Source organism: Aedes albopictus, chromosome 1 (assembly GCF_035046485.1).
Source record: "Aedes albopictus strain Foshan chromosome 1, AalbF5, whole genome shotgun sequence".
In the NCBI taxonomy this organism is placed as follows: domain Eukaryota; kingdom Metazoa; phylum Arthropoda; class Insecta; order Diptera; family Culicidae; genus Aedes; species Aedes albopictus.
The window spans coordinates 186402025-186427843 of NC_085136.1; the positions used below are offsets into that span (position 1 = coordinate 186402025).

Genomic DNA, 25819 nt, shown 5'->3' on the forward strand with positions numbered 1-25819 from the left:
AATGATGACGATTATGTCAATGACGAATCCTTCAACCTTAATACAAAATAAACAATTACTTCTAAGAGGTGACTAAAACATCAATTTTTCAATGATTTTTGAAAAAAGTAAATACGCTTTAAAATATACCATAAACCATTTTGAGGTATACAAAACAGTCCTAAATATCAGCCAAAAATATAAAAATTTTGATTTTCCACGAAACAAAAATTACAAAAATGCTCAAACTATACCCCGTCTAAAGGCGGGGTTGGGTATTAGAGGGTTAAAAAAGACTGGAAGCCATTACCCCGAATCAACTATCACAGTCGTATCTCTAAGAAAAGTACGTTTCCCGATAAATTTAAATGGGATGGTGGAATTGGACGACGCAACAAATCGCTCTTAAATTTGGCACCGTTTTCTTACAATAAAAGAAATTGAAAAATACTTGTTCAAAAACTTTGGTCAACTTCTTTGACCCAGTCTAAGGGGCCGTTCATAAACCACGTAAACTTTGGTGAGAGGATGTCTGGCCAAAGTCTACGTTCTATACAAATTTTAAAATTTTCGTATGGACGAAAGTCTGCGAGGGGGAGGGGCGGCCAAAATTTGGTCTACGTGGTTTATGACCAGCCCTCAACGGTTATCAATTTTGATTCGCAATCTAGAAAGCTTATTTGACATCATCCGTAAAACGTTAATTTTCAGAGTCTCTCTTCAATCGACAGTTTAACGACGTTTGCAGCTGAAAAGTTGGTTTATAACATTGATTTTTTGTTGAAAAAAAAAAAAACCGAAAATGTTGGATACCTATTCTACATACAAAAATAATTAGCGATATCAGATCGAACAGAAAATCGAAATTCTAGCAACTCAAGTAGCATCTAGATTCGTATAATATGTAAAACCATTTTGATGAAAATGAAAATTTTGAGCGCTAAATGATACACTACCGTCCATGTTATGCTGCATTGGTTGTCCGAATTCGACAGATGAATGATGGATGTCGATGGCGTTGATTGACACGATGATTGTCTTCGATGGAGCTATGAATGGACGCACTTGAATGCGTGTCTCGTGTTACGGTTGAATGGACAAAAACCGATGCTGTTATGACAAAGGGCGACACAATTTATGATCAGTTATCCATTCCATATTATCGCAAGCACGACTGAAATCGGTAATATCGTGCCATTTTTGCTGTTTTCATGTAATCAGCGTAGACGAATTTTGGCACTGGTGGAATTATGATGGCTGTTATGTTTTGTCGCCTCCCTTGCTGTGGAACAGTAGGCGGTGGGTGGTGGGCGGTACTGGCGATGGTATATCGTTGTAAATATTACGGGCTGCACATGACTTTGTTTTCACACCTTTCTTCTTTGAGCACTTTCATTGGCACCAACACACTTACATGGAGGCGAAATTTCATTTTGACATTTTCTCTTTATCGTGTATACAGTGAAAAAAGGATCGACGAAGCGACAATAATTATTAAATTTTCTTTCTTCAAAGGACATTGCTAATTATCATGATTATAATGGTTTTCTTCGATGCTCGTTTCATCTTCATCTTTTCTAATACTAGCCATACATCGTTTAAGAATCACTCGAAATGATTATAAAACAAAACATTTTTAAAACTTCATCAAATTGGCTACTTGCATTCGCAAGTCCTTCTATTCACGGTTTTTATATCATGAACTTTGACTTCTCTCTGGAAGGGTTTTCCAAACATCCATTGTTACCCATTATGAAGTAGCAGACAGAGCAAACACTTTTCACTTGAACTAGTGCTCACTTGAGCGGTATGAGGATCGATAATTGGTTTTATTTTCGATGAGGTAATTTTTCTCACATGCATTTTGACCTCCGAGGTTCTTTTAATAGTTCAAAAGGGCTCAAGAAATCTTCATCGGAAAGAATAGCAAGCGCAGTATTTTCCTCTATGTATCATATCGATGTACAGCACTGCCATGCATTTTTTCCAATCGTTCACAACTGAACGGAATACCATGATGACTGAATAAAAGAATTAATCTAACACCTTTCTCGGTTTCGACCGATTTCAATTCACTTTGTAAGCACATTTCTGCTAATTGAACAAACTGCTGTGGGATTATTCCATTTGTTCAACACCTTATCGTAGCAAGCCAGATTCCAGCTGTGCCAATTTACAAAGGCCTACTCTACGCTGTATGCCACACCGAGAAGCGAACTCCATTCACGTCCATATCCGACCGATGTTGATGCTCTACTGACAGGAGTAGGAGGAAAAATTTCGCCCATTGCCATGATACTACGGGAAAACCGATGGAACGTGAGAAAGAATATCCTTCGTGAGAAAATATGGAAATTCGAGTGACAAAGTTTGAGTTGGCAGTTAACTGCTACATAAAGAGCCTAAAAGACTAGTAATACGCAATCTGAAGCAAAATCATCGGAATTCATCAAATATTTTTATTTGCTCTCTTATCCTTCAAATATTCAAGAATCCTTAAGAAACGATAATACAATACTATGAAACGCCTTGTAGATCTAACAAGAAGAGCAGGCGCACGGTCTTCAACCGTCATGGTAAAACACTGATTATTTGTATTTTTTTTATTTTATTTTTCTGTTGATTGAATTGCATATTGAACTTTGAAGTGTCAATTTGTGTTATTTTTCTAATAAAAATAAATTGCGTATTTAATTTTCAAAATTTTGTTGTTGCAATAACTTGTTTTTAATTTAGATCTACTATTCAGAATATGTCGTTTTTTTAAATATATGTAATGGGTTTTTGAAGCAATTTACTTAATGCGATGTAATTCTCTTACATACCTATCCATAAATTTGAACGACACATTTTCCTTAAAGAAAAGTTAACCAAGATAAAACGAAATTTTAAAGTATGTTTGTTTGTAGGTTTATAGCACAGCTGCCCAGCATTTTTTTTTCTACGAAGTTCGATTACAGTGGGACTGTTTTCAATCTTCAAATGATTCGTTTTACCCCAACAGTACTTTTGAACAATCGTCCATTAATGGAATGAAAAGCGTTCAGTGAAAATTTCAGCATTACTGATGGATCACCCAAGTAACATTTTAAACTTTATGGTGCTCTTTTAGCAGTTAACATCCCTTTCGGGACGAACCAGCATAATCGTGCTGTTTTTCGGCATTGGTTTTACACTTTTTTTTTCAATTGTTTTTTTCCTCAAAATATGTGATGTAAATAGTTTTTATGATCGAGTTATTACTCTAACTTGTATTTCTGAACCTCAGCATTGATTGGAATTGTTTATAAAAAAAAACACCACAATAAAATAAACAAAAAATAAACAACCACCCTAGAAGTTGAAAAAATTTTCTCTGTCGTATTTTTTTAAATATTTGTTTAATCCAGGTATGCAGCGGTAAAAATCGATAGGAAAAGAGTAGTTCTGCAAAACGGCGAAGAAAAAGTGGTGCTTTGTTGAAAAGCACAAGATTTCTGGATGTTTAAAGTGGGACCAGCACAATTGTGCTGTTCCGTCCCCAAGGCGGTCCAAGTTTTATCGAAAATTGCCTATTCTTACACTGAAATAAATTTTATTGTCGTTTCCACCGAATCCATGGTAGAATTAAGAACTGTACCAACAATTTTCAACCGAATGCAAAATTCTGTTAATTGTACTGAAACATTAGGGGTACTCACTAAACAGATTAAATTGCTGCGTAAGCCATGATTTTCTGCTTATTTGAAATGTTTCATGATTTTGCGAATGAAATAATCAAAGATTGCCTTGGTGATCGCGACGTTTAATCCGTTTAATCAGTTTACGCAGTTAAGTGAATCCCCCTATTGTCAATATTACCATGCGTGTATTACTGTTGACTAAAAACATTCTTGGTTCTACTATTTGAGCATTGTAATTTCGACCATGTAGACTTGAATGTTGCGCGTCTTAGATAAACATGGTCAAAAATACAATGTCAAAATAGTAACATCAAGAATGTTTTTAGTCAATGGTACTTCACGCATGGTAATATTGACAATGTTTCAGTACAATTAACAGAATTTTGCATTCGGTTGAAAATTGTTGGTACAGTTCTTAATTTTACCATGGATTCGGTGGAAACAACAACAAAATATAGATTGATATATAGATTGATTTTAATTATTAAATCACTATAAAGTGTTAGTTTGTAAAAACTTAGACGTATAATTTCAACTCAAGGAACACGATATCAGCTTGTACGAGTTTTTTTTTAAAGAACTTTGCATATTTGGGTGAATAATATTACTCCTGTAAATTTCTGCACTACGGATTCGGCCGATTGCCGCAAAATTGCCTCCAGCCTGTTTTGGATGACGCGTGCTTGCTGCCCGGTTGCTGCGATGCGAAAGAGGGCGATTGACGGCGGCGCGGTCTCTGCTGACCGACCGGCTCGAGTCTTCGTATCGCTGACGACCGACGACGTGCGCGTCGCGACGTCGCGAAGTCGCGATGTCTGATGGAGCGCGAATATTGTTGTCGCGGTTGGGTCGCGGGGTTCGATGATGCGCGAATGCTGACGATTCGCATCTCTGCGCATAGGGTGCTAAACTGGTATGCCACAACTCCATATAAACGAAATCATGAATTAAATTGGAACAGGGATTTGCTGTTTGTTTGCTTACCAAGGATGATGGGTTCGGATCACGGAGGCTTACTAAACGGCACTAGCCTCTAGGACCACCAGGGGTTGTGATTGGGAGCATGCACGACACGGTACGTTAACTGCGGAATCACTGGCTCATCCTCCTTTTCGGTAAGGTATGGAATGACGCTTAAATGACCACTTTGCTGCCACGGAAACAGGCTATCAGCCTTGCCAAGGTCACACACGGCGGGGGTACCAACGAACGAACAGGGGTTTCGGATCGCGTACAGAATACGTTTTCTGTCTGACACGTCTATATTGGTTGAAGGTACGTTTCTAACTAACTGCTAGGTTCATACATATTTCACAGGGACACGATCAAGTCCGAATTCAATTTGCGATCGTGTGCTTCGCATGTGTGCGATAGTTATATGTATAAGAATTTAGATTACTTTCGTAATGAGTGTCAATTTGCATGTATGTTAAAGTAGTACAGTATAGTTCATAATTTTACTATTAAATTAAATTCAACATCAGATTAAGTTTACTAATTCTATTTTCTCATGAACATCCCGGCCACCTTAAAATGGTTTAGCCGTTTTAACTAATATATTCTTTCAGTATGCGTAGATTACGATCCCAGACAGGATCAAGTCGAGCCCTCCGCCTCACTGTTGTCATCTGGCATCGGCAAAAAGGCCAACTTTGCAACGGGACGTGTCATACTGTCGGCGGTTCCCGTTCTAAGCGTGACCACACGCACAACTCCGTCTGGTCCAGGATGAACCTTTGTGATGCGGCCCAGAGGCCACTGAGCTGGAGGCAGGTTGTCGTCCTTTATGATGACTAGTCGGCCAGCTTGAATGTTGATCGATGGCTTGATCCCCTTGGTTGAGCGAGCCTGAAGTTGCTGCAAATACTCGGTACTCCAGCGCTTCCATATTGCTTGAAGTCTCTTCTGCATCAGCTGCCAACGGTTGAGCCTGTTGTCTGGAGTTTGCTTGAGGTCCGGTTCAGGTATAGCTTGCAGATTTGTTCCAACCAAAAAGTGGCCCGGCGTGAGGGCTTGAAGGTCAGAAGGATCGTTGGAGAGTTCAGTGATTGGCCGCGAATTTAAACACATTTCGACCTGGACGAGCAGTGTTAGCATCTCTTCGTAGGATACGGTTGTATTGCCAACTTCTTTCAGGAGCTGGGTTTTCGTGGATTTTACCGCCGCCTCCCACAGCCCACCAAAGTGGGGAGCACGCGGCGGAATGAACTTCCACGTTATTTCGGAGTTGGCGCACCAATCAAAGATGAGTCTGCGGCTGCTGTTGTCGGACTTCAGCAGCTTGTAGAGTTGGTTGAGTTCATTTGCGGCGCCCTTGTAGTTGGTGGCATTGTCCGAGTGGATTTCGGAAACCTTGCCACGTCGCGCAACGAATCGTTTGAGGGCAGCCAGGAATGCCGCCGTGGAGAGGTCCCCGACGAGTTCCAAATGTACAGATCGTGTTGAAAAGCACACAAATACCGCAATGTATGCTTTGGTGGGACTTGCTCTACGGTGGGCGGCTCGCAGGTACACTGGGCCGCAGTAATCGACCCCGGAGATCGAAAATGGCCGAGATGGGATTACTCTGGTGCTTGGTAGGTCTGCTGTTGCTTGTTGAATCAAAACGGGCTTCCGACGGAAGCAGGTATGGCACTGATGGTACACTTGACGTAGCAGATCTCTTCCACCGAGCACCCAGAACTTATTTCTGATGGCGCTTGTCATTAATTGAGGCCCCGCGTGAAGGAGAGTTCGATGATAATGATCGGCTAACAGAAAGGCCAAACGATGCTTCTTGGTGATGATGATGGGGTGCTTCATCGCTTCGGGGGCCTTGGAATGACGGATTCGGCCACCAACCCTGATCAGGCCGTCATCGGAGATTTCGGGCATGATCCATTTCATGGATGACGATTTTTCAACCGGTTGGTTGGCACGAAGCGCCCTGAGCTCTCTCGGGAATGTTTCACGCTGAGATAGTCGACACAGAGACAGTTCTGCGTCTTGCAGATCGCGAGCCGTTAGGTAGGTTGACGTTTCGCTGGAAATCGTGGTAGATGCTGCACATGCACCTTCGGGGTGGGATCTGGCCGCGGATACACGCAGTGCTCGTATGTAACGTAGAATATAAGCCACGGTCCGGCGGAGCTTGGTGTACGACGAGTAGCGGTTGAATAGCAGGTCACAAAATGGATCATTCGGCGGTGTGAGGGATACCAGGCATTGCTGACGTCCTTCAAGGAGCGCTTCCGCGGATGATGCTACGTCCACCGGTTGATTTGGCCAAAAATCCTGGTTCAATTTAAGCCATGCAGGCCCGGTCCACCAGCGTTCTTGATGAAGCAGCTCAGTCGGCGAGAGTCCACGCGAGATGTCGTCGGCCGGGTTCTCCTTACCCGGAACGTGATTCCACGGAAAACCGACTGTCGCCTCTTGTATTTTGGATACGCGGTTTCCCACGAACGTTTTCCAACGAGAAGGCGGAGAATTCAGCCAGTGGAGCACCGTCGTGGCATCTACCCAAAAAAATACATCGACTGTTGTTTTGAGTGAAGCAATTACCTTTTGATAAAGTTGTACGGCAAGAGTTGCCCCGCAAAGCTCGAGTCGGGCGATGCTGTGCTTGGTCTTGGAGGGGGCGACCTTGGATTTGGCCGCCAGGAGTTGGACGTACACATTATGGTGGTTATCTTCGGAGCGCATGTAGACACACGCGCCGTAGGCCTTCTCAGATGCGTCCGAGAAGAAGTGTAATTGGAAACAGGCCTTTCCGGCCACCGAGGCAAAACGGGGTACTCGAAGTTCACCAAGCAGGCTGAGATTCGTGTGGAATTCCTTCCACTCATGTTGCATCTTCTCGGGTAGGGGTTCATCCCACGAGCACGGTTTTCCATCCGGACTGGACAATTTCCACAGGCGTTGCATGTATTGCTTGGCAGCGGAAATGACAGGGCCCACCAGGCCCAACGGGTCGTAAATTTGGGCGATGTACGAGAGGACGATTCGCCGGGTGAGTACGACCGCCGGAAGTGGAAGTCGGATGTTGAAGCGTAGAATATCGGAACTAGGCTCCCAAACCAGCCCGAGAGTGGTCACCGACTGGCTGTCGGAGAGGTCGTAAAATGGTTGAATTCCACGTTCAGCCTCAGGGATTTCCGCCAGAACTTCCGATGAATTCGACGCCCATTTTCGCAGTGGGAATCCTGCGGAGTCCAGCATGTCGCTGGTTTGGCGGCGTACTTGCAGAGCAGTTCGAAGATCCTTTGCGCCGCTGATGAAATCGTCAACATAAAAGTCTTCGATAACTGCGGCCTTGGCCAACGGGTATGTCTCACCTTCGTCTTCGGCGAGCTTAGCGAGGGTACGAGTGGCGAGATACGGAGCGCAAGAGGTCCCGTACGTCACCGTCTGTAGTTCAAACGTGGAGATGGGATCCGATGGCTGTTCTCGCCAGAGAATTCGCTGCAGCGGTTGATCATCTTGATGGACTTCAATTTGGCGGTACATCTTTTCTATGTCCGCCACAAGCGCAATCGGTTTGGTCCGAAAGCGCAACACAATCGACAGGAGGTCTTCTTGCACCACCGCCTCAACAAGGAGGGTGTCGTTTAGCGAGTGCTCAGACGTTGTGCGGCAGGACGCATCGAATACGACGCGAGTTTTGGTCGTGGTGCTGGTGGTTTTGAAGACCGCATGATGTGGCAAATAGCAATGCTCGATGGAGTCGTTTGGTGGATCGGCGATCTTCCGCATGTGGCCGAGTCGTAAATACTCGGCCATGAACTCGTTGTAGGCAGCCCGAGTGGTTTCGTCTCGCTGCAGCCGACGCTCGATACTCAACATACGTCTTTCCGCTATGCTCCGTGATTCGCCGATCCGGATAGTAGGTTCCTCCGTCCTAGGCAGGCGAACAACGTATCGTCCGAACGAATTGCGTGTAGTGGTGGTTTTATACAGCTGCTCGCAAGAAGCTTCTTCTGGCGACAACAACGAGCCTGGCTCTACGGCCTCTAGTGTCCAGAACCTTTCTAGGATGGATTCCAGGTTACGTTGAGTGAGGGCAGCGTGGCAGATAGGAGAACAGGGTACAGTTGAGCCGTACCAGCGACCGACGACGGCCCAGCCGAAAACAGTCTCGAACAAGACCGGTGAGCCTTCGCCAAGGAATATTCTGCCACCTTTTAGGTATTCGTGAACCAGTTCGATTCCTAATAGCAGATCGATGGGCCCCGAAATGTTGAACGTAGGATCGGCCAGATGCACGTTCGAAGGAATCTTCCACGTAGAAACATCCACGTTGGATGAAGGGAGTTCTGCGGTTGGCTTGGGAAGGACCAGGAACTCCAGCGCACTGGAAAATTCACCATGCTTAGAGAGGATTGTGGAGACGACAGATTGAGTTACTGTCACGGTTGCTTCACCGATTCCGGTGATGGGAACACTAACGCGCTCCGGTTTCAAACAAAGTCGACGTGCGAGTTTCTTCGATATGAAATTCGATTGCGACCCAGAGTCGATCAACGCTCGGGCAGAATGATGCTTCCCAAACCGATCCTTGATCCAAACTGCAACCGTGGAGAGGAACACGGTACTCGGAGAGGTACGATGGGCAGGAATACTGACTTCAACGGCCGGAATCTCCGACCCGGCGGAAATTTCTGGCTGGATCGTAGGTTGGTTGGACTGTTGAACTGCGGGGTTCGAAGTGGGCTTACTTGGGCTGGCTGCTTGATGCAGCAACGAATGGTGCCGCTCGTGGCAGTGGCGGCAGGTGTGTTTCGAGTCACAGTTCCGAGCGATGTGGGAAGATTTGAAGCAATTCCAACAGAGTCGCTTCTGGGAGATAAGTTCTCGTCGTTGTCCAACGGCCATCCCCTGGAATGACGGGCATTGGAAAAGCAGATGTTTCTCCACGCATGCAATACAGGAAGGTGGATTCGGTCGAGAACTAGCAGTAGTTGCGGCATTGGCAACCGCCTTAGTGTTGGAGGATTTTCTGGAAAAAGGTTGTGCACCTGCCACCTTGGTAGATGCGCTTTGTGAACGATGTTGAATTTCCGAAGACACAGTCTGCAAGATCCGCACGCGTTGGTAGAGGAATTCGATGCATGCGTCGTATCCAACATCATTTGAGCTTGCTGCATGCTCTTCCCAAGCTCGGAGGGTTGCTGGGTCTATTTTGTAGGAAAGCATACAGACAAGCGGGGTGTCCCACGTCTCCACGGCTTCCCCCAGTTTTGCCAACGCCTTAACGTGGCGTTGAAAATCATCGACTAGATTGTGGAGATCTTGTGCTGATTCTTTTCGCACTGGTGCGAGATCGTGCAGCGTCCGGTACAGCTGCTTCTTCAGAAAGCGTCTATCGTCATAGCGCTTAAGGAGGGCTTCCCAGGTAGTGGAATAATTCGCCGCTTCGATGTCCACTGTTTCAAACGGCTTGCGTGCCTCACCTTCCAGGGACTGAAGCAAAAACTGCAATTTTGCAACCAATGGGATGTCACGAACGTCATGAACCATCGATTTGAATGTGTCCCGGAAACTTAGCCATCGTGAATAGTCGCCGTCAAATTTCGGCAAGTCTATTTTCGGCAGTCGCAAGTGGAAGGTCGGTGGCACTGGAGGGTTATTCACTTGGGGGTTGATCGTTTCATTCATGTCCACTACACGTCGATTCATCAACCAACCCTTCGTAGCACAATAGCGAGAATCAAACTCCCTCCTTTCTTGGAGATGCTTGACTAGTGGCGCGTCACCACTATCAAGCTTTTCAAGGTCCGCTTGAATCTAAACGTAGTCACGGTAAATTTGATCGACGAGATCTAACCAAACCGGCACTTGAGGGAAATCGCGGTCTTCCTCATAGTTTTCCACGAAATGTTCTACAGTTTCGAGCGACGAAACTAGCGACCGACGAGCAACGAGCTTGTCCTTCAGTTTCTTGTCTTTTACTTTCTTGGTGGCCATGACGCGGATATTCACTGTCCACGCAACAGTACGACGGCGACGAACTCCACACGCGGCGACACGTGGATGCGACGGCACGTGAAACGAGGTCGTAACAACGAGCTGAAATATTCTTCACAGCACAGACGTGAGCCACCAATACAAATCGCACTGAAATGCACTCGAATTGAGTTCGTTCCCGCAAATCAGCTTCAAAGAACAAAGAACAGCGCTAACAATTACTCCCGGTATTTCTATCGAACGTTTTCTGGCGATGGGGACGCTTGTTAGCTTGGATTTGGTGATCACACAAAGAGCACAATACGATGAAATGTTTCACTCAATTGTACTAGCAATAGGAACTGCAAACCCGCCGGAGTCAAGATGGCCGATATACCACTGCTTCTTCGTGCCTCGTGTGGCCACAGAACAACCTTCACAACCTTCTAGTCCCCGGAATGTCCTCCGTATCCGGCTCGAAGGACCAATGTTTGCTTACCAAGGATGATGGGTTCGGATCACGGAGGCTTACTAAACGGCACTAGCCTCTAGGACCACCAGGGGTTGTGATTGGGAGCATGCACGACACGGTACGTTAACTGCGGAATCACTGGCTCATCCTCCTTTTCGGTAAGGTATGGAATGACGCTTAAATGACCACTTTGCTGCCACGGAAACAGGCTATCAGCCTTGCCAAGGTCACACACGGCGGGGGTACCAACGAACGAACAGGGGTTTCGGATCGCGTACAGAATACGTTTTCTGTCTGACACGTCTATATTGGTTGAAGGTACGTTTCTAACTAACTGCTAGGTTCATACATATTTCACAGGGACACGATCAAGTCCGAATTCAATTTGCGATCGTGTGCTTCGCATGTGTGCGATAGTTATATGTATAAGAATTTAGATTACTTTCGTAATGAGTGTCAATTTGCATGTATGTTAAAGTAGTACAGTATAGTTCATAATTTTACTATTAAATTAAATTCAACATCAGATTAAGTTTACTAATTCTATTTTCTCATGAACACTGTTCTTATTATCTTCTTCTTATTTACTTCTATGATTTGAGTACCCTGCCAAGCTGATCTCGTGTTCCTAGATTTAAAATTATATGTCTAAATTTCTACAAACTAACACTTTGCAGTGATTTAACAATTACAATAAATCTTCTGTACCATAAAACGCCTAAAAGTAGGCAAGTTTTAGCAATTACTCGGAGAACATCGACCGGCTTGAGGACGGACCAGCACAATTGTGTTGGTCCTAATTTGACCATAAAAAGTGCATAGGTGGATAAAGTAGCCGAAGTAAAGAAAGTTTTGTTCTAGAGGACGATAAGTTTATTGGAGAAAATTTGAGAAAATCATTCTTTTATGGTCCGTCACGAAAGGGATATATTATCAATTTTATAAAACTGCTAATAAAGCCAACTATTCCATCACAGCCTTCTGACAACTGCTATAAGAATGCCTTCCGGCCAAGTGGCACACATTTATTGAGGTTTTCAAAGCAACATTGCGAGTAACAATAAAGCTAGTATGACACTCTTTGACCAATGCCAAATATTTGACCACTTTTGACAGTTAAATTTTGACCTAGGTGTACCTGGCAAACAAAAATATTTGTCACTCACGAAAAACGAATAATAGGGACACACAGAGTCAAACAACCTGCCAAAATTTATCTGTCAAAAGTGGACAAATATTTGGCGTCTGGACAAAGAGTGTAATAGCACCCTAAGTAAGCAATAAACTCAGCACGTTGTTCATTTTTGTTCAAACAACTTTGACATCCAGTATAAATTCCTCCGTACGACGAAAGGTAAAAAAAAACAGATGTCTTCTTCGTAAACGTCGCGGAAATAAACGCGCCTCCCAAATAGTGCAGTTTTTCATTGAAAATAAAAATTCGGAAAAAAGTGAAATCACATGTTTTCCATCAATTTGCGTTGCGTTGCTTTGCGTGATAACGAAATCACATGTTTATCATCGATTTGATTAGAAAATGGTCTATTTGGATATGGAAACATATTACCTTGCCGTGTTAAGCATCAAATTCTTAAAGTAGGTATTATTTTGTTGAATTTTCCTATTCTCGGTTTCTTATCGCTGGGAAATAGTTTAAAATTTCAATATGGCAGGTAGCGACTTGCAAAGGAAAAAGAGCGATCGATAATAAATGTAACATCTCTTCGTTGTAACCATTTCAACCGTAATTTGTGTGATGCAATTACCGTATCAATCTTGCAATAAACCCATACACTGAATTCTTTTTTTACACGACTTTTTTTACGCGATTTTTTTTTTTGCACGACTTTTTTTACGCGATTTTCTCGAAGTTACGCGACTTTTTTTTACGCGATTTTGGTCATTTGCGGAGAACAAATCGCGTAAAAAAATTTTTCTTTGGATTTTTTTTGCGCGATTTCTCGAAGTTACGCGAACTTTTTTACACGATCTTTTTTTGCGCGAACGCATCAATCGCGTAAAAACAGAATTTAGTGTATGTGGTTTTCGCTATTTTTTAAATGATGGCGCTCAAATCGATGATGAAAGACATTTCACTATGTTCGCCAAAGTATGTCAAAAACTATTGTATTATATATTTAAAAGATGTTAATCATCTTTTACGGTATGAAAATTGCGTTAAATTTTTTTTCTCGATCTACGAATTATGAATCAATGCCAAATTATGTAACTGATACATATGATCCATATTCATAGTTAAAGTTAGTTTTTGCCACCTAAAATTACATAGTGAAGCTTTTGACATGTTGTCAACACACTGCTCACTCTTTTATGGTTTATTTTATAATTCTCTTGACAACCACAACAAATGCATTCATAAATTAGTTGTTGCGTAAGTTAGCAATGCACACAAGGAAAGAGCTCAAGAAACAACATTTATTTGACACTAATGAAAATTCGACCGACTCGACAAGATGTCTGAGTTGTGTCTGAGCATAAGTTTCATTGTAGACAAATATTTGACCCCAGTACCCCAGTACAGTAATATCTCCGATTATTATTCGTACTCAAAATTTGGCAAAATTGTTTTGGTCGCTAAAGGGAACTGAATATTGGGTATGAATACCTTTCTTCATACGCAGCTCCTATCTTCATCCTATTCCAAACAACAGACAATTGTTGCTTAAAATTCTATACTTAGTGAATAAATTTTTGCTATTTTCTATAGCCTAATCAAGAGGGCTCATTTTTTAAGTATAACGTGATATAATTGTGTTCCAATTCCTTTGTTGTGATACCTAAATAAACAAAACAGTATTAATATCCGTGGATAGACAGTTTAATCGATACAATGAAAATTGACCTTGAACAAAAAAAAATCCTCATTCAAACTACGATGCATTTTGAAAATAGTTCTCGGGCACCACAAATGACAAAATTTTTAATTTCGACTATATTTGGGCGCAGATTCCGATTATGAAAAAACTTAAGGCTCAAGCATCCGTCATCATTTTTCGGAAATAGAAAAGCAGTTTTTTCACTATAAATCAAAACAATGGCCACGAAAATGTATTCACTGCTTTCTATTCCTTATGTGGAACACAGTGAATCTATTTTCGTTGCAAAAAGTTTTGATTTGAACGCTGCTTTCAAATGTTTGATGATGACGATGATTTCAATGACGAATGGTTCAACGTTAATACCCTCAAAAAACCAAAAGTTTCCATTCATGCTCACTCCCAACAAAAAATAAATAAAAACAAAAATAAAACAAATAGCGATTATAAGTTTTTTCTTTGATATGACGAAAACCAGAGTAAATACTTTGCTGAAGATGGGTTCCGTTCCCCTACTTTGTTCGAAGTTGATATGATGAAATTTAACTATCCCATGCAACGTTGACTCACTCTATCTGAACACGATTTACATATTTCGAACTACATTAAAAAATGTATAACCATTCAATGGTCATACATGAGATTTTAGCCAGTTTGATTATCTCTGGGGAACATCCTACTAATTTGTCGTAGGCTTCACAAAACCTTGCTTACGAACAATTTTCGACAACTTATTTGATTCGTTTGTAGAGTAATATTCGTAGTTTTATTCTCGAGTCATTGGCATATACCCAACTGCTCCGTGATGATAATATTTTCATTGATAGCCACTTGTAGGCTTGTCCTTCTATCCGGATGCATTGCGCATGCCTTCGGTTTTATTATGTATATCAACGGCGTTGTCATTTTCCCTGTCAAATTGATAGTTGAGAATGACTGTAAATTACGTCACGCAAATATGCACCTCTTCTATGTTACGCCTTTGTATGAGATCCATAAAAAATGTATATGGGTTGTCACAATTCACATCGTCAAAGCGTGACGAAATTTATGGACGTTTCCCTTTACAGGTGTCTTGGATGTGTTCGAATTCGAACAAGCGTAACCAGGGTGGCGGTAGAATATGAAGGGCCTGGGAAAATTCTTGGAGTTATATTTTTTTTTCAAGTTGTGTATCGTATGATTAATGTTTTAGTGAATATTTAACACGCAAACCTTTTATTTTGTGGGTAATACAATATCTCCAAATCCGTCAATCACAGGCTCGACGAAATCAGTTTGTGATGAATTGGGTTTTTATATTTTGAAAAATAAATGCTGATTGTTGATTGATATTGATGTACCTTTTTCGAAGTCACTCTGATTTCTTCAGATTTTTATTGTACCTACTTTATTTTGATAACTAAAATCAATTCCAAAGAGATTTTTCAATACATATCACCTTTTGGCAACTGCTTGTCAGCTCCACCCAGTAGGTACAAAATCCGACGATCAACAAATCGATCCCATACAAACTTTAAGTTGACTTTAAGATAGGTTTCTGGGTAGCCGGGATCCGGGCCAGTTTGTAGAACTTGATAAAAAGACAACCTGAGAGGGAATCGGGGAGCTTGAGTCCAACGTGTAGTCTATAGTACTAGCACAGAGCACTAGCCAGGACCCAAGCTTCCAGGGGACAGAGGTCAACTTAAGGTGGTAGCTGGGGGAACGCTTACCAATAGGGAGAACTCAGATACGCCCCCTCCCTCGAAGTTATCCCTAACGGGCCTATGGCGAAGGCAAAGAAGAGAGAAATAGTAGTTTACGCAACAAGGTGCAGAATGAAGATTTTTACAGCACGAGTTGTACCCTTATCCAACGAGGCTTGCCGAGTTGGATAAGTACGACGAGTGCTGTAAAAATCGAGTTCTGCACCGAGATCGAGTCAAGTACAAGACACTGAAGACGACCTTACAGTTGAGGTCGAAATACGTATCTGTCAAAGGATGCAAATTCTTAGTGGAATTCAAAGGAACCGTACTTAACCCGATTTTCTTTTATTTACAGATATTCCCCTAACAAGCCCAGGTTAATCATCATCAATTATGTGTTATCAACTTGAAAAATCATGTTACCACACCTGTCAAACTGGGGGGCATCATCGTCGACGACAACTTTACCAAACACCGTATGTAACATGTAAACAAACATGAGGCACTGAATTTCGTTAAGGACTACCTACTTATATTACTCACCTTTGGGGATGATTTGTGAAAAAATACTCGGATTCTTCAAGTTTTTGAAAATGAGTTGCTATGGTAACAGCGAACTTCCCCTTCGATTTTCTCCGTTCGTGGATTTTGTTAGATACGATGTTTGGTAAAGTTAGGATAGCAGATATGCTGGTTCTCCCAAGGATACACCCGATTTTTTTTATAGCACGGGTCGTTTTTTACTATAGAACAGCCAATTAAGAACCATTTCACATGACAATTTGTGCACAGGGAGACTTTGTCGGTACTAGCTGTATACAAAAAAAAATCAAATGAATAGGCTAAAAATTTACTGAAATTTATCGTCCAAAACGACCCGTGTAAAAAAGCAAGAATAAAAGAATCAGTTGAATTTCGATACAGACATACTATGGAAGAACCAGTTTACGAACCCTTTGATTAAAAGCAAAAAATAAATGATACTAATTATAGCAAATCTAAAATAACCCAATTATTGACAAAACTATAAGGATTCCCAGCCCATTCTGCCTTGATTCGCATTCCTATTTTCATCTTCAACCATGTCCTCAACCCTCGAAGAATCATTAACCGCGTGATTAACCGCCATTAGCTTGCCTGCATGCCATAGCAACCTTCTGTTGCCATGGATTTCATGGAATTTGATGTTTGTATCTAAACTGCAAACCACTGCCAACGCAGGTGCCGGGGAACATTCCAAACTTTTCTATCCTCAGTCCGATCTAGAAATCGAATTCAGAAACACGCTTGGCGCACGAGAATCACACGGTGTCTCTTGGAGCTCCGCCGGGACAAAACCTTCGATGTGGTGGGAGATGGATAGTGAAAATCAGAAAATTAGCCAGCATGAAATCACTCAGTCGGACATTTACAAAGATCTGAGCACGCCCAAACGTTTTGACAGTCCGTGTAAGTTGGATAATTGCTTGGTAAAATAGATGAACTATCATTTATTTATATCTTTCATTATTGTAGATCTGTTCAAGGGCTACGGGAGTCAGAAGGATAATAACAATCCGATCTATCGTACATCGAACTCTGATTACGGATTTTACCCTCCTTGTCCGCATACTGTTCCTCACAAGTAAGTAAACAATCACTGCATTCCGAACGCGTTTGATAACTAAAATTGCATCTTTTTTTTATGCTAACTCGTGGCGTACAGGTACTTTCCAAAATCACACAAATTCACCGGTCATCTTCACCAGTGTGGAATGTTCCGCAATTTCTCTTTGAATACAGCTATGGATCGACCGTATTGCGACTTCTATTGATTTTGATAATTAATTATTTGCATCGCATATTTCATGGACCATAAACTCTTATTCAAATAAACGTATTTCTGTGTGCTTAAGAAAAAGCGTTTTCAATATTATCATCAGGAAAAAAAGAAAATTCACAGCAAAGATTTGCGATGTTTTATACATTTGGGCTAGTGGAGCGCCCAGCATTCAGTCTAGCGCAAGTGCTGGAAGTGCAATTTACTCATTTTTGGAGCCGTTCCAGTTTTCTAAGTTTGGCATGTGTATCAAAGCACTACAAAGTTCATATCAGAGATCATATGTATGGTAGCGATCGAATGGGATCACTTCACTTCAGTTATCGAAATGCGAAAAAGGTCGAAGTTCTTAAATTCGACATGCAATACGCGTTTGCAATGCTTTCTCAGTGCTTACACAAATTTTATTTTACAGATAAGCTTTACTTACACTATTTGTGAATCGAACGAAATCCCATGGATTTTCGGATGTTTTGTTGAAAAATCATCTCACAGATTATAAAAAAAACAACATTTATTTTACACAAACAATCGGGCATTCTAGTGAAAATGATGTTAGTTCTTTTTTGTTTTTGTTGACCAGGTGATATTTATTTAAAAATCTTTCCCATATAATCCCTTGCATATATTTTCTTGAATGCAATTTAATGACCACAAGTAGTATGTCAAAGATGTCATGACATCGCTTTGTGCCATAATTACACAGGTTTCTATGCTACTTATTCTACTGATATTATTGTTTACCTTCATTATGTGTTTAGCTGCTCTGTTGGTAAGAAATGAATGACACAAAATAAATTACTCTCGTCTCATTACAAAGCCAGTTTTCACATTCATGCTTTATTGTAAAATAATATCTAGACAATTTTGGAATTATAAATAACAGACTTTCGGGTATACCTTACGTAGATGCTATCACAAAGGCGACAGCAGAAATTGCCTTGCTACACCAAACTTCAGAGAGATGGGAAAAGGTTGTGGTACTTTTGGATTTCTTATTTAGCGCACTAAAACCACTCTAAGCCTAATTGAGCTTCATAAAATTTTCTGGTAAGCGAATCTAATCATCCGTTTCGTAGCTTCTCTCGATTGAACAACCAATCGGATAACAGCTAATAATTCATATATACAGAGCTTACCAATACAGAAATTAAACTAATCTGCTATTCATTGAGCGGACAACTTTTAAAGATGTTACTATTTCTTTATCTTCAGACCGATTAAACATAGTAGCAAAAGGCTAATTATCCAGACACCAACCGCACCGTAACCCATGTAGACTTGAGAGTTTGTGATACTCCATCCTTTGGAAAGCACGTTTCGCACCGCCATTGAAGGCACCGTAAAGGGGAAGCAGTACGCCAAGTACTGTAGATATTGGGGCATACCTTCCAGTGGCCACAAAATTCCTAGAAAGTGATACGTAAATTGAAAACCATAGGCTGAGAGCCAACCATGCTTTAACTTACCGCACATAATAATCATGGGATAGAAACTTCCGGTTGCCATGAAGTTCGCCGTAGAATGTGCATCGCAAAATATGGATATTAGCAACCCTAAGAAGGAAAACGGTGTTTATTATTGATTCGTTTCTTGGAAGAACGGAATTTTGTCAAGTGCGCTGCTGACTACGTAATTGAGTAGGTAACGCTAAAAGTTACACTGAGGAATTCATTTAAACACCTCAGCCCAGCGGTAAAGCTGAATTACCATGTCGTGAGGGAAACTCAGATTGCCAGTTGATACATGTACTTACCATATAGCATTCCAGCGAAGCCTAGCAGCATCAGAAGCCCGACCACAGTGATGTTGCTTCCTTGGTTCTGTGCGTCAAATATGAACGTTGCGAGGAGAATGATTTCCACACACTGCAACAGCATAATCGACGTTTGCGTAATTATATGCGCCAACAACAACTCGAGAGCCGTGATACCTTTCCGTTATTAGTGGTGTGGTGATTGTAATTGTCGCCGGGAAAGAAAATTGAAGAAATGGTTAAAAAATAAACCCCTGACTTACTGCTAATGTACAAATTTGGCCCGTTAGGTTCAAACATAATTCATGAAACTAAGCTTGAGATAACTCTTTGATAACCTATTTGGATTCAGCGTGTGAGCATTTTCCATAATATTTCGAAACGTGTAAATCAAAACCATGAACGTGTTTTACTCATGTTTTGATATAACCAAAGATTTTTAAGTAATTTATTATATTTGATAAAACTAACAAGACGGTAAAATATCAGAAGCAACTGCTATGCATAACACCAAAATGGCGAAATTTGCAACCAATATGGGACATGGTCTGGTGTGGTGAACTATCTGTTATTTTTCGGATGCCATTTATGTGAGGGTCTTCAGAGGACTAAACATCGACTTCAACTGTGGTAAACATAAAAACTCAGCGATCGTTGCGTTTCAAAATCCAGCATGCTGGATTAGTGGATAAGGAGTCGCTCATAAACCACGTAGACCGAATTTAGATCAACTCAGACCACCTTGGCCCTCTCGTAGATTTTTTTCCATGCAAAAATTTGAGAATTCGCATGAAGCGTACACGTTTGCTGGACCCCCTTCCCGAGCAGAAGAAAATAACAAGAGAATAACATATCATGGTATTTATCTTAAATATTACCATACCTTGATATGCCTTTCATTAGGTGGTAATAAGAGGCAAAATAACAAAAACGAATTCCAAAATTTTGTATAAATAACACCTAGAAAATAACAAGTTTTGTTATTTCAATAATAAATGCATACCTAAAATTTCAAGTGCTGTATTTGTTATCCCAAAGTTATTGAATAACAAACTAATAACATTTCTTGTTATTAAATGTTTCATGATATAATAGCAAATATTGTTCTTCGGCTATTTTCACTGCTAAACCAACAAAATTTAATACTACATCAATATCAAACTCTGCACAAATACCTTCAACTGTTATTGTGATGGTCTCATAACATTTCATAGAACAACGCAGCAATAGCAATTTTAGGTATTAGAGCACATGTTGCTCTTCGCATGGTATTTGTAAGGTATGCCGTTCTGCTCGGGTTCCCTTCACCGAAAACATCTACGTGGTTTACGAATGGTCCCTGAGGAGAATCAACGTAGACGATACTTCAACGATCAGTTGAACCAGTAGTGAACAGCTCAAAGACTTTGATGGATGAGAAGAACGTTGAAAATGTTAGTGTATACTGTATGGAACCCGGTAGAATTAAAGAGTGGTATACCTTGTATACTTTGTATACAAGGAAGCAACAGCAGCCGAGAAGGGTAATGCCATTATTGAGACGCATTAACCCTTTGGAGCCGGATTGTTTCGCCACTGTGGCCGCAACCTCGCTGGTCTCCATCACGTTTGTTATGCTCGGTTTTAACGCCGGAGTCATATATCCCCTTCGGATGCAAAGAGTTAATGGTCAACCGGGAGCACGAGCCTACAGGGGATGGCCAAAATGTTTGGGATAGGCAACTTTTTTTCTCCCACAAAAAAATTCAACAAGCTGTAACTTTTCATAGAGTGCATCAAAAAATCTCAAATTTTGACTGTTTGTCAACCTATTATATGTGCATCATTGGTACAAATTTGGGCTCGATTGATTAATGTATCGCAAAGTTAGAACCGTTCGGGTAAAACACTATTTTTTAGACAACTCATTTTTGAACTGTCATATCTCGGAAACCAGTGAACCGAATTGAATAAAAATTTTAACGTTTATCAACAATATATTGATACTTAATACGACGTAATAAAATGTAATATTATTATACGGCGAATTAAGTTATACCGGGTTGAAATTTTTACCCATATAGAGGAAAATAAGTCAAATTTACAATACCACTCAAAAAATACTAAAAGTGTTCTTTCTTCAATCTAAATAGGCTCTAATATTTCTGATTAGAGATAACTTGAGAACAGAAGTGGAAAATCTTTGGATATCAACACTAAAATTAATTGACAATGATGTAAAAAAATTACATTTTTTCGAGAAAAATCCAAAAAGTGTCAATCCATGATAACTTTTTTCTACGTTTAAAAAGTACCTATGTTTTAATCGTTTGTGAAGCATATACATATTGTTAGTTTACGTTCAAAATTTCATTCAATTCGGTTTACTGGTCTCCGAGATATGACAGCTCAAAAATGAGTTGTCTAAAAAATAGTGTTTTACCCCAACGGTTCTTACTTTGCGAAACATTAATCAAACGAGCCCAAATTTGTACCAATGATGCACATATAATAGGTTGACAAACAGTCAAAATTTGAGATTTTTTGATGCACTCTATGAAAAGTTACAGCATGTTGATTTTTTTTTGTGGGAGAAAAAAAGTTGCCAATCCCAAACATTTTGGCCATTCCCTGTACATCCCATTTTTTCGTTTGTCTTGCAGAATTAAAATATCATTTAAAAAATAATAATATTTTAAATATGTTTGATATTAAAGTTTTGCAGGAGTAAGTATGCCTCATACTATTTAGTGACTATTTACAATAGTCGTTTAAGTATAGTTTGTTTTGCATTATTTGCATTTTTCTTCAAGAGAGCCCGATTCCCCTAATCGAGTCCGACCTGTAATGCATAGTCGTTAGAAAACCACTCCAAATGTACGTCGAACACGTGAAATCAGGTTTTATGTATGTCTTACTCACCTGCAACTAACGTTCTATCCCAGACACCTTCGAGCCGGTCGGTGATAAATATCGTTGCCGTGATGAGCGTAGCCAGAAAGAAGATCATTCTGGAAAGATGGTGTCAATGTGGACCTTTAAATTTCTAGCGAAAGCTAAAAGATACTTACGTCATGACAACTCCTGGAGCCATAAAGTCAGTAAATTCATCCTTGAATGATCCATAAATAGGGTCCTCAAATGTTATTGGGATGTTTGCTAACTGCTTCGGTAGGTGGCAGTCCGACATTACTCCTTCAGCGAATTCCTTGTACGTTTCTATGAGCTTTTTCTCGAGAAAGAATGTCACCTGCTGGTCCGACTTGTCCAAATAGACCTTTATTTCCGATGTATGGAAGGATCCTTCGTTGGCATCCCGCACGTTATCCCTCACGTCTTGGAGCGATTCGGTAAAGTTGTCCGAAAAATAAATGAATCCCCATATTTTCCCCGTTTTGGCTGCTTTGTAAGCATCGTCAAACGACTTGTAATGTTCCTGAAAAAGTAGTCACAGTTAGTTTGATAAATCCACTGTTATATGGTTTGATTTGGCAAGCAAAATACTTGAAGCATGCTTCATAGCTGCGAGTATGATCTTTGCGCTGCTTCGCGCATGCTTTGAGCTTCGCAGGAAATACACAATATTCGTATCCAAACCTGTATCGCAACGCTCCGATTCAGCTGGTCCAGAAACCGACAGGAGATTTTGTGCAAATCGCAGTCATACTCATCGTGATAGAATGTAGTGATAAGCGACCTGTTGAAGCATTCCTGTATATTGTTCACCTCGTCGTTCACGACGCCTAACCGAAGGTCCTTCGGATCTCCACCTATTGCTATGTAAAAACTTACCAACTGAAATATGGGGTAAAGGAACAGAAATACCATTCCACTGCAAGAATAATTGGCAGAAAGGAAGATAAGTGTGCGTGTAAATTTTCATCGGATATGGCAGATTCTATGTTGTCGAGGTTGAGATGACAATGATGAAAGCCGGTTCCGATGAAGTTCATATGATGAACTACTTAAAGGTGAAGAAGTGTTGTTCAAATCAGGAAAATAGTTACATAGTTCAAAAGATGGCTTACAGATTGGTTTTGTGCAAACATGCGATGTCAGTCGCCAGTCAATGTTTATAACTTTAAGTCAGCCATTATCGTCAACGTTAAGTGTCTACCTGCGAATAGATAACTACAAAACCAGGAATCCTAACGTATATGTACATATGTCTCTAAAGTGACGCAGAGCTCATTGAGCGTGTAGAACATTTTGACTTGCGAAAATACCATGTGATTGATACACATACGATTTTCTCATACACATATGACTCTCCCCAACCATAAACATCCATGTCGAGTTTTTTTACCCACAGCTGAAAATTTTTAACATTTTAATTTTTAATCAATATTTCAATTATAACAAGCATAAGAGAGCTCTATCCCGTGACTTTCTGAAGCCCTTTATAGCCAAGTAAAGTAAAAGAGAGCAAACGGATTGACTTAGGAACAACAGACATAACAATGAATTACGGACAATGATTTTAAAGTCTAATCTTGGCACGTGATGGCTTTGAGAGTTTATATAGCCTTCCCTAGTATCAGACACGCGTTAAAAAAAAACCTGTCAATCTATCATTTTACGCTTATAAGTTATGCAACGTATATTGCAGACTACATCCCAAATTGGACTATCACACTTTTTTTGGTACGCCTAAAAAGTGTGATAAAAGTGCGCATTTTTTTTTCCTCCCCTGTTGGGGAATTTAAGCCACTGCGTCCAATAAGCTGAACTTTTGTGGCATGTCCCGTTTTGATATTCGCATCTAGCCAGCTAATTACCATGTGTCAAGTAATTAGCTTCTGCCACGACGCGTCGTCTCCCAGTCAGGTGCAATGGAATTAATAAACCCCAAGACCTTCCCAGGTTCTGCAGACCAGATCTCACTGGGTTGCAAGCAACCACTATTTAGAAATCTTTGCCTGCGCATGTATAAAGCACCACAACTGCAAAGCAGATGTTCCGAGGTTTCACGTTCCGTATTACAGAAACGACAGATATCACTCTGAATCTGGCCAATATTTTTCAAGTGATACCTGCTCGGACAGTGTCCAGTTACTAGGCCAGTGTATGTACATAGAGCTCTCTTGTTGAGCTCTAAGAGCTTTTTGGTTTTATAAGCATTTGGTGTTATAAATCGTTTTGACTGATTGCAATTTTTGACATCCATCCAATTGGATATCACCCTCTGCTCAGCCCAGCATTTCAGATCCATTTTAATTGTACAGTTTGATATTCCGCAGAATGGTTCTGGACCAACAAATTGTAAATTGGAACCACTTTTAGCAAGCTCGTCTGCCGTTTCATTCCCTTCAATGCCGCAGTGACCTGGAACCCAGTATAAGTTTACTGAGTTCCCTTGGCACAGCCTGCGCAGTGAAAGAATGCATTCCCAGACAAGCTTTGAAGTACATTTGTAAGCGCACAATGCTTTTAGTGCAGCTTGACTATCTGAGAAAATACAAATATTTGCATATCTGTATTTTCTCTCAAGGCAGATATTTGCGCATTTCAAAATAGCAAGAATCTCTGCTTGAAACACCGTAGGATAGTGTCCCATCGCCACTGATGTTTGTATTCCAGGGCCGTAGATTCCTGCTCCCGTTTTTATTCCAACTTTTGAGCCATCTGTATAGAATTTGATTGATCCTTGACGAACAGTGGGACCTCCGACTTCCCAATCTGCACGAGTTGTTTCGTGCAACTTGTAAGGAACATCATGGTTCTCCACAGGTTTCATCCAGTCTTTAATCATTTTCATTACTGGCCTATTTTGGAAGTATTGTGAAATGCTCAGGTGACCTACAAGATCACCTGGCATAAACTTTTCAACTCGTTCAAGTCTCAGCAATTCCTCTTCTGCTTCTAATTGCACGTACTCGTGCAAAGGTAGCAGATTGAGAATCGCATCTAAAGCTTTTGATGGAGTGCTACGCATCGCTCCTGTAACAGCAATGGACGCAAGACGTTGAATTTTCGCAAGCTTTGATTGCGTGGTAGCCTCTTTTGTTTTTGGCCACCAGACAAACGAAGCATACGTCACTTTTGGGCGGATTATGGCTGTATAAATCCACATTATCATTTTTGGTTTCAAGCCCCACTTCCTGCCAATAGTTTTGGAGCATAACCAGAACGCACTTGTTGCCTTACCGATCACGGACTCAATTTGAGCATTCCAGTTCAGTTTGGCATCCAGAATCAAACCTAAGTACTTGACTCGATCACTAGGATGAATTTGTATCCCTCCAAGCCGAAAAGCTTTTAGGTTGATCTTCCTTCTCCTAGTGAAAGGGACAATTACGACTTTTGACGGGTTGATGCTAAGGCCCTCCTTAATACACCATGAATGTATATAGTTTAGGGCCCTTTGCATTCTCTCCGAAACAGTTTCGTCATACTTTCCTCTCACTATTATGACTATATCGTCTGCAAAGCCCACAACTTCGAAACCTCTTTCCTTCAAGCTTCTTAGAAGATCGTCTACAACTAAGGACCACATTAGTGGTGAGAGGACTCCTCCTTGAGGGCAACCCTTTGTTGCCCTTACTGTTATAGAAGAACTTCCCAGCTCAGAAGTGATTTCTCTTTTTGCAAGCACAGTATGAATCCAATGTATGATACATTGGTCGAAGTTTTTATTCTCCATGGCACACTTCATAGATGAATAGGAGGCATTATCAAATGCTCCTTCTATATCTAAAAA

At 41.0% G+C, this 25819-nt stretch overlaps 4 protein-coding genes across 12 annotated transcripts in view; 1 reads left to right on the top strand and 3 right to left on the bottom strand.

Annotated features, from left to right (window-relative positions):
• LOC109622744 (uncharacterized) overlaps positions 1-2302 on the bottom strand; it is a 55971-nt gene extending 53669 nt beyond the window's left edge. For 2 of the 8 annotated variants that reach the window (XM_062845993.1, XM_029856457.2), the window contains exon 1: positions 936-2302. Coding sequence is in view for 1 of the 8 variants with exons in the window: in XM_062846001.1 (XP_062701985.1) it covers positions 936-954 (19 nt within the window). In the remaining 7 variants the exon portion in view is untranslated. The remainder of the gene's footprint in view (positions 1-935) is intronic. The other 6 variants (XM_062845999.1, XM_062845995.1, XM_062845996.1 and 3 more) reach the window with 6 other exon arrangements.
• A 2935-nt stretch (positions 2303-5237) lies between these two features.
• LOC134290324 (uncharacterized) lies at positions 5238-10586 on the bottom strand. Its single transcript, XM_062857441.1, has 2 exons — positions 10452-10586; positions 5238-10406 (listed from the first exon to the last, which is right to left on the bottom strand). Exons 1-2 carry the CDS (start codon positions 10584-10586, stop codon positions 5238-5240), a joined length of 5304 nt encoding a protein of 1767 aa, XP_062713425.1.
• Positions 10587-16718: 6132 nt separating this feature from the next.
• On the top strand, positions 16719-17444 carry LOC109623020 (piercer of microtubule wall 2 protein). The gene is made up of 3 exons (XM_020077481.3): positions 16719-17014; positions 17081-17189; positions 17271-17444. Exons 1-3 carry the CDS (start codon positions 16750-16752, stop codon positions 17377-17379), a joined length of 483 nt encoding a protein of 160 aa, XP_019933040.2. The 5' UTR covers positions 16719-16749; the 3' UTR covers positions 17380-17444.
• A 441-nt stretch (positions 17445-17885) lies between these two features.
• LOC109419596 (ABC transporter G family member 20) overlaps positions 17886-25819 on the bottom strand; it is a 125590-nt gene continuing 117656 nt past the window's right edge. For both annotated transcript variants that reach the window (XM_029856499.2, XM_062846002.1), the window contains 6 exons: positions 22717-22951; positions 22191-22555; positions 22042-22130; positions 19141-19317; positions 18854-18940; positions 17886-18793 (listed from right to left, as the gene is read on the bottom strand). In XM_029856499.2, coding sequence (XP_029712359.1) covers positions 18582-18793; positions 18854-18940; positions 19141-19317; positions 22042-22130; positions 22191-22555; positions 22717-22951 — 1165 coding nt within the window. In that variant the 3' untranslated portion in view covers positions 17886-18581. The remainder of the gene's footprint in view (positions 18794-18853; positions 18941-19140; positions 19318-22041; positions 22131-22190; positions 22556-22716; positions 22952-25819) is intronic.

Coding starts and splice junctions, on each gene's coding strand:
- LOC109623020 (XM_020077481.3), top strand. CDS start 16,750: ATGTTTGTATCTAAACTGCAAACCACTGCCAACGCAGGTGCCGGGGAA. Junction 17,015..17,080: donor CAAACGTTTTGACAGTCCGT/GTAAGTTGGATA, acceptor TCATTATTGTAG/ATCTGTTCAAGGGCTACGGG. Junction 17,190..17,270: donor CCGCATACTGTTCCTCACAA/GTAAGTAAACAA, acceptor CGTGGCGTACAG/GTACTTTCCAAAATCACACA.
- LOC134290324 (XM_062857441.1), bottom strand. CDS start 10,586: ATGGCCACCAAGAAAGTAAAAGACAAGAAACTGAAGGACAAGCTCGTT. Junction 10,407..10,451: donor GCGATTTCCCTCAAGTGCCG/GTTTGGTTAGAT, acceptor GACTACGTTTAG/ATTCAAGCGGACCTTGAAAA.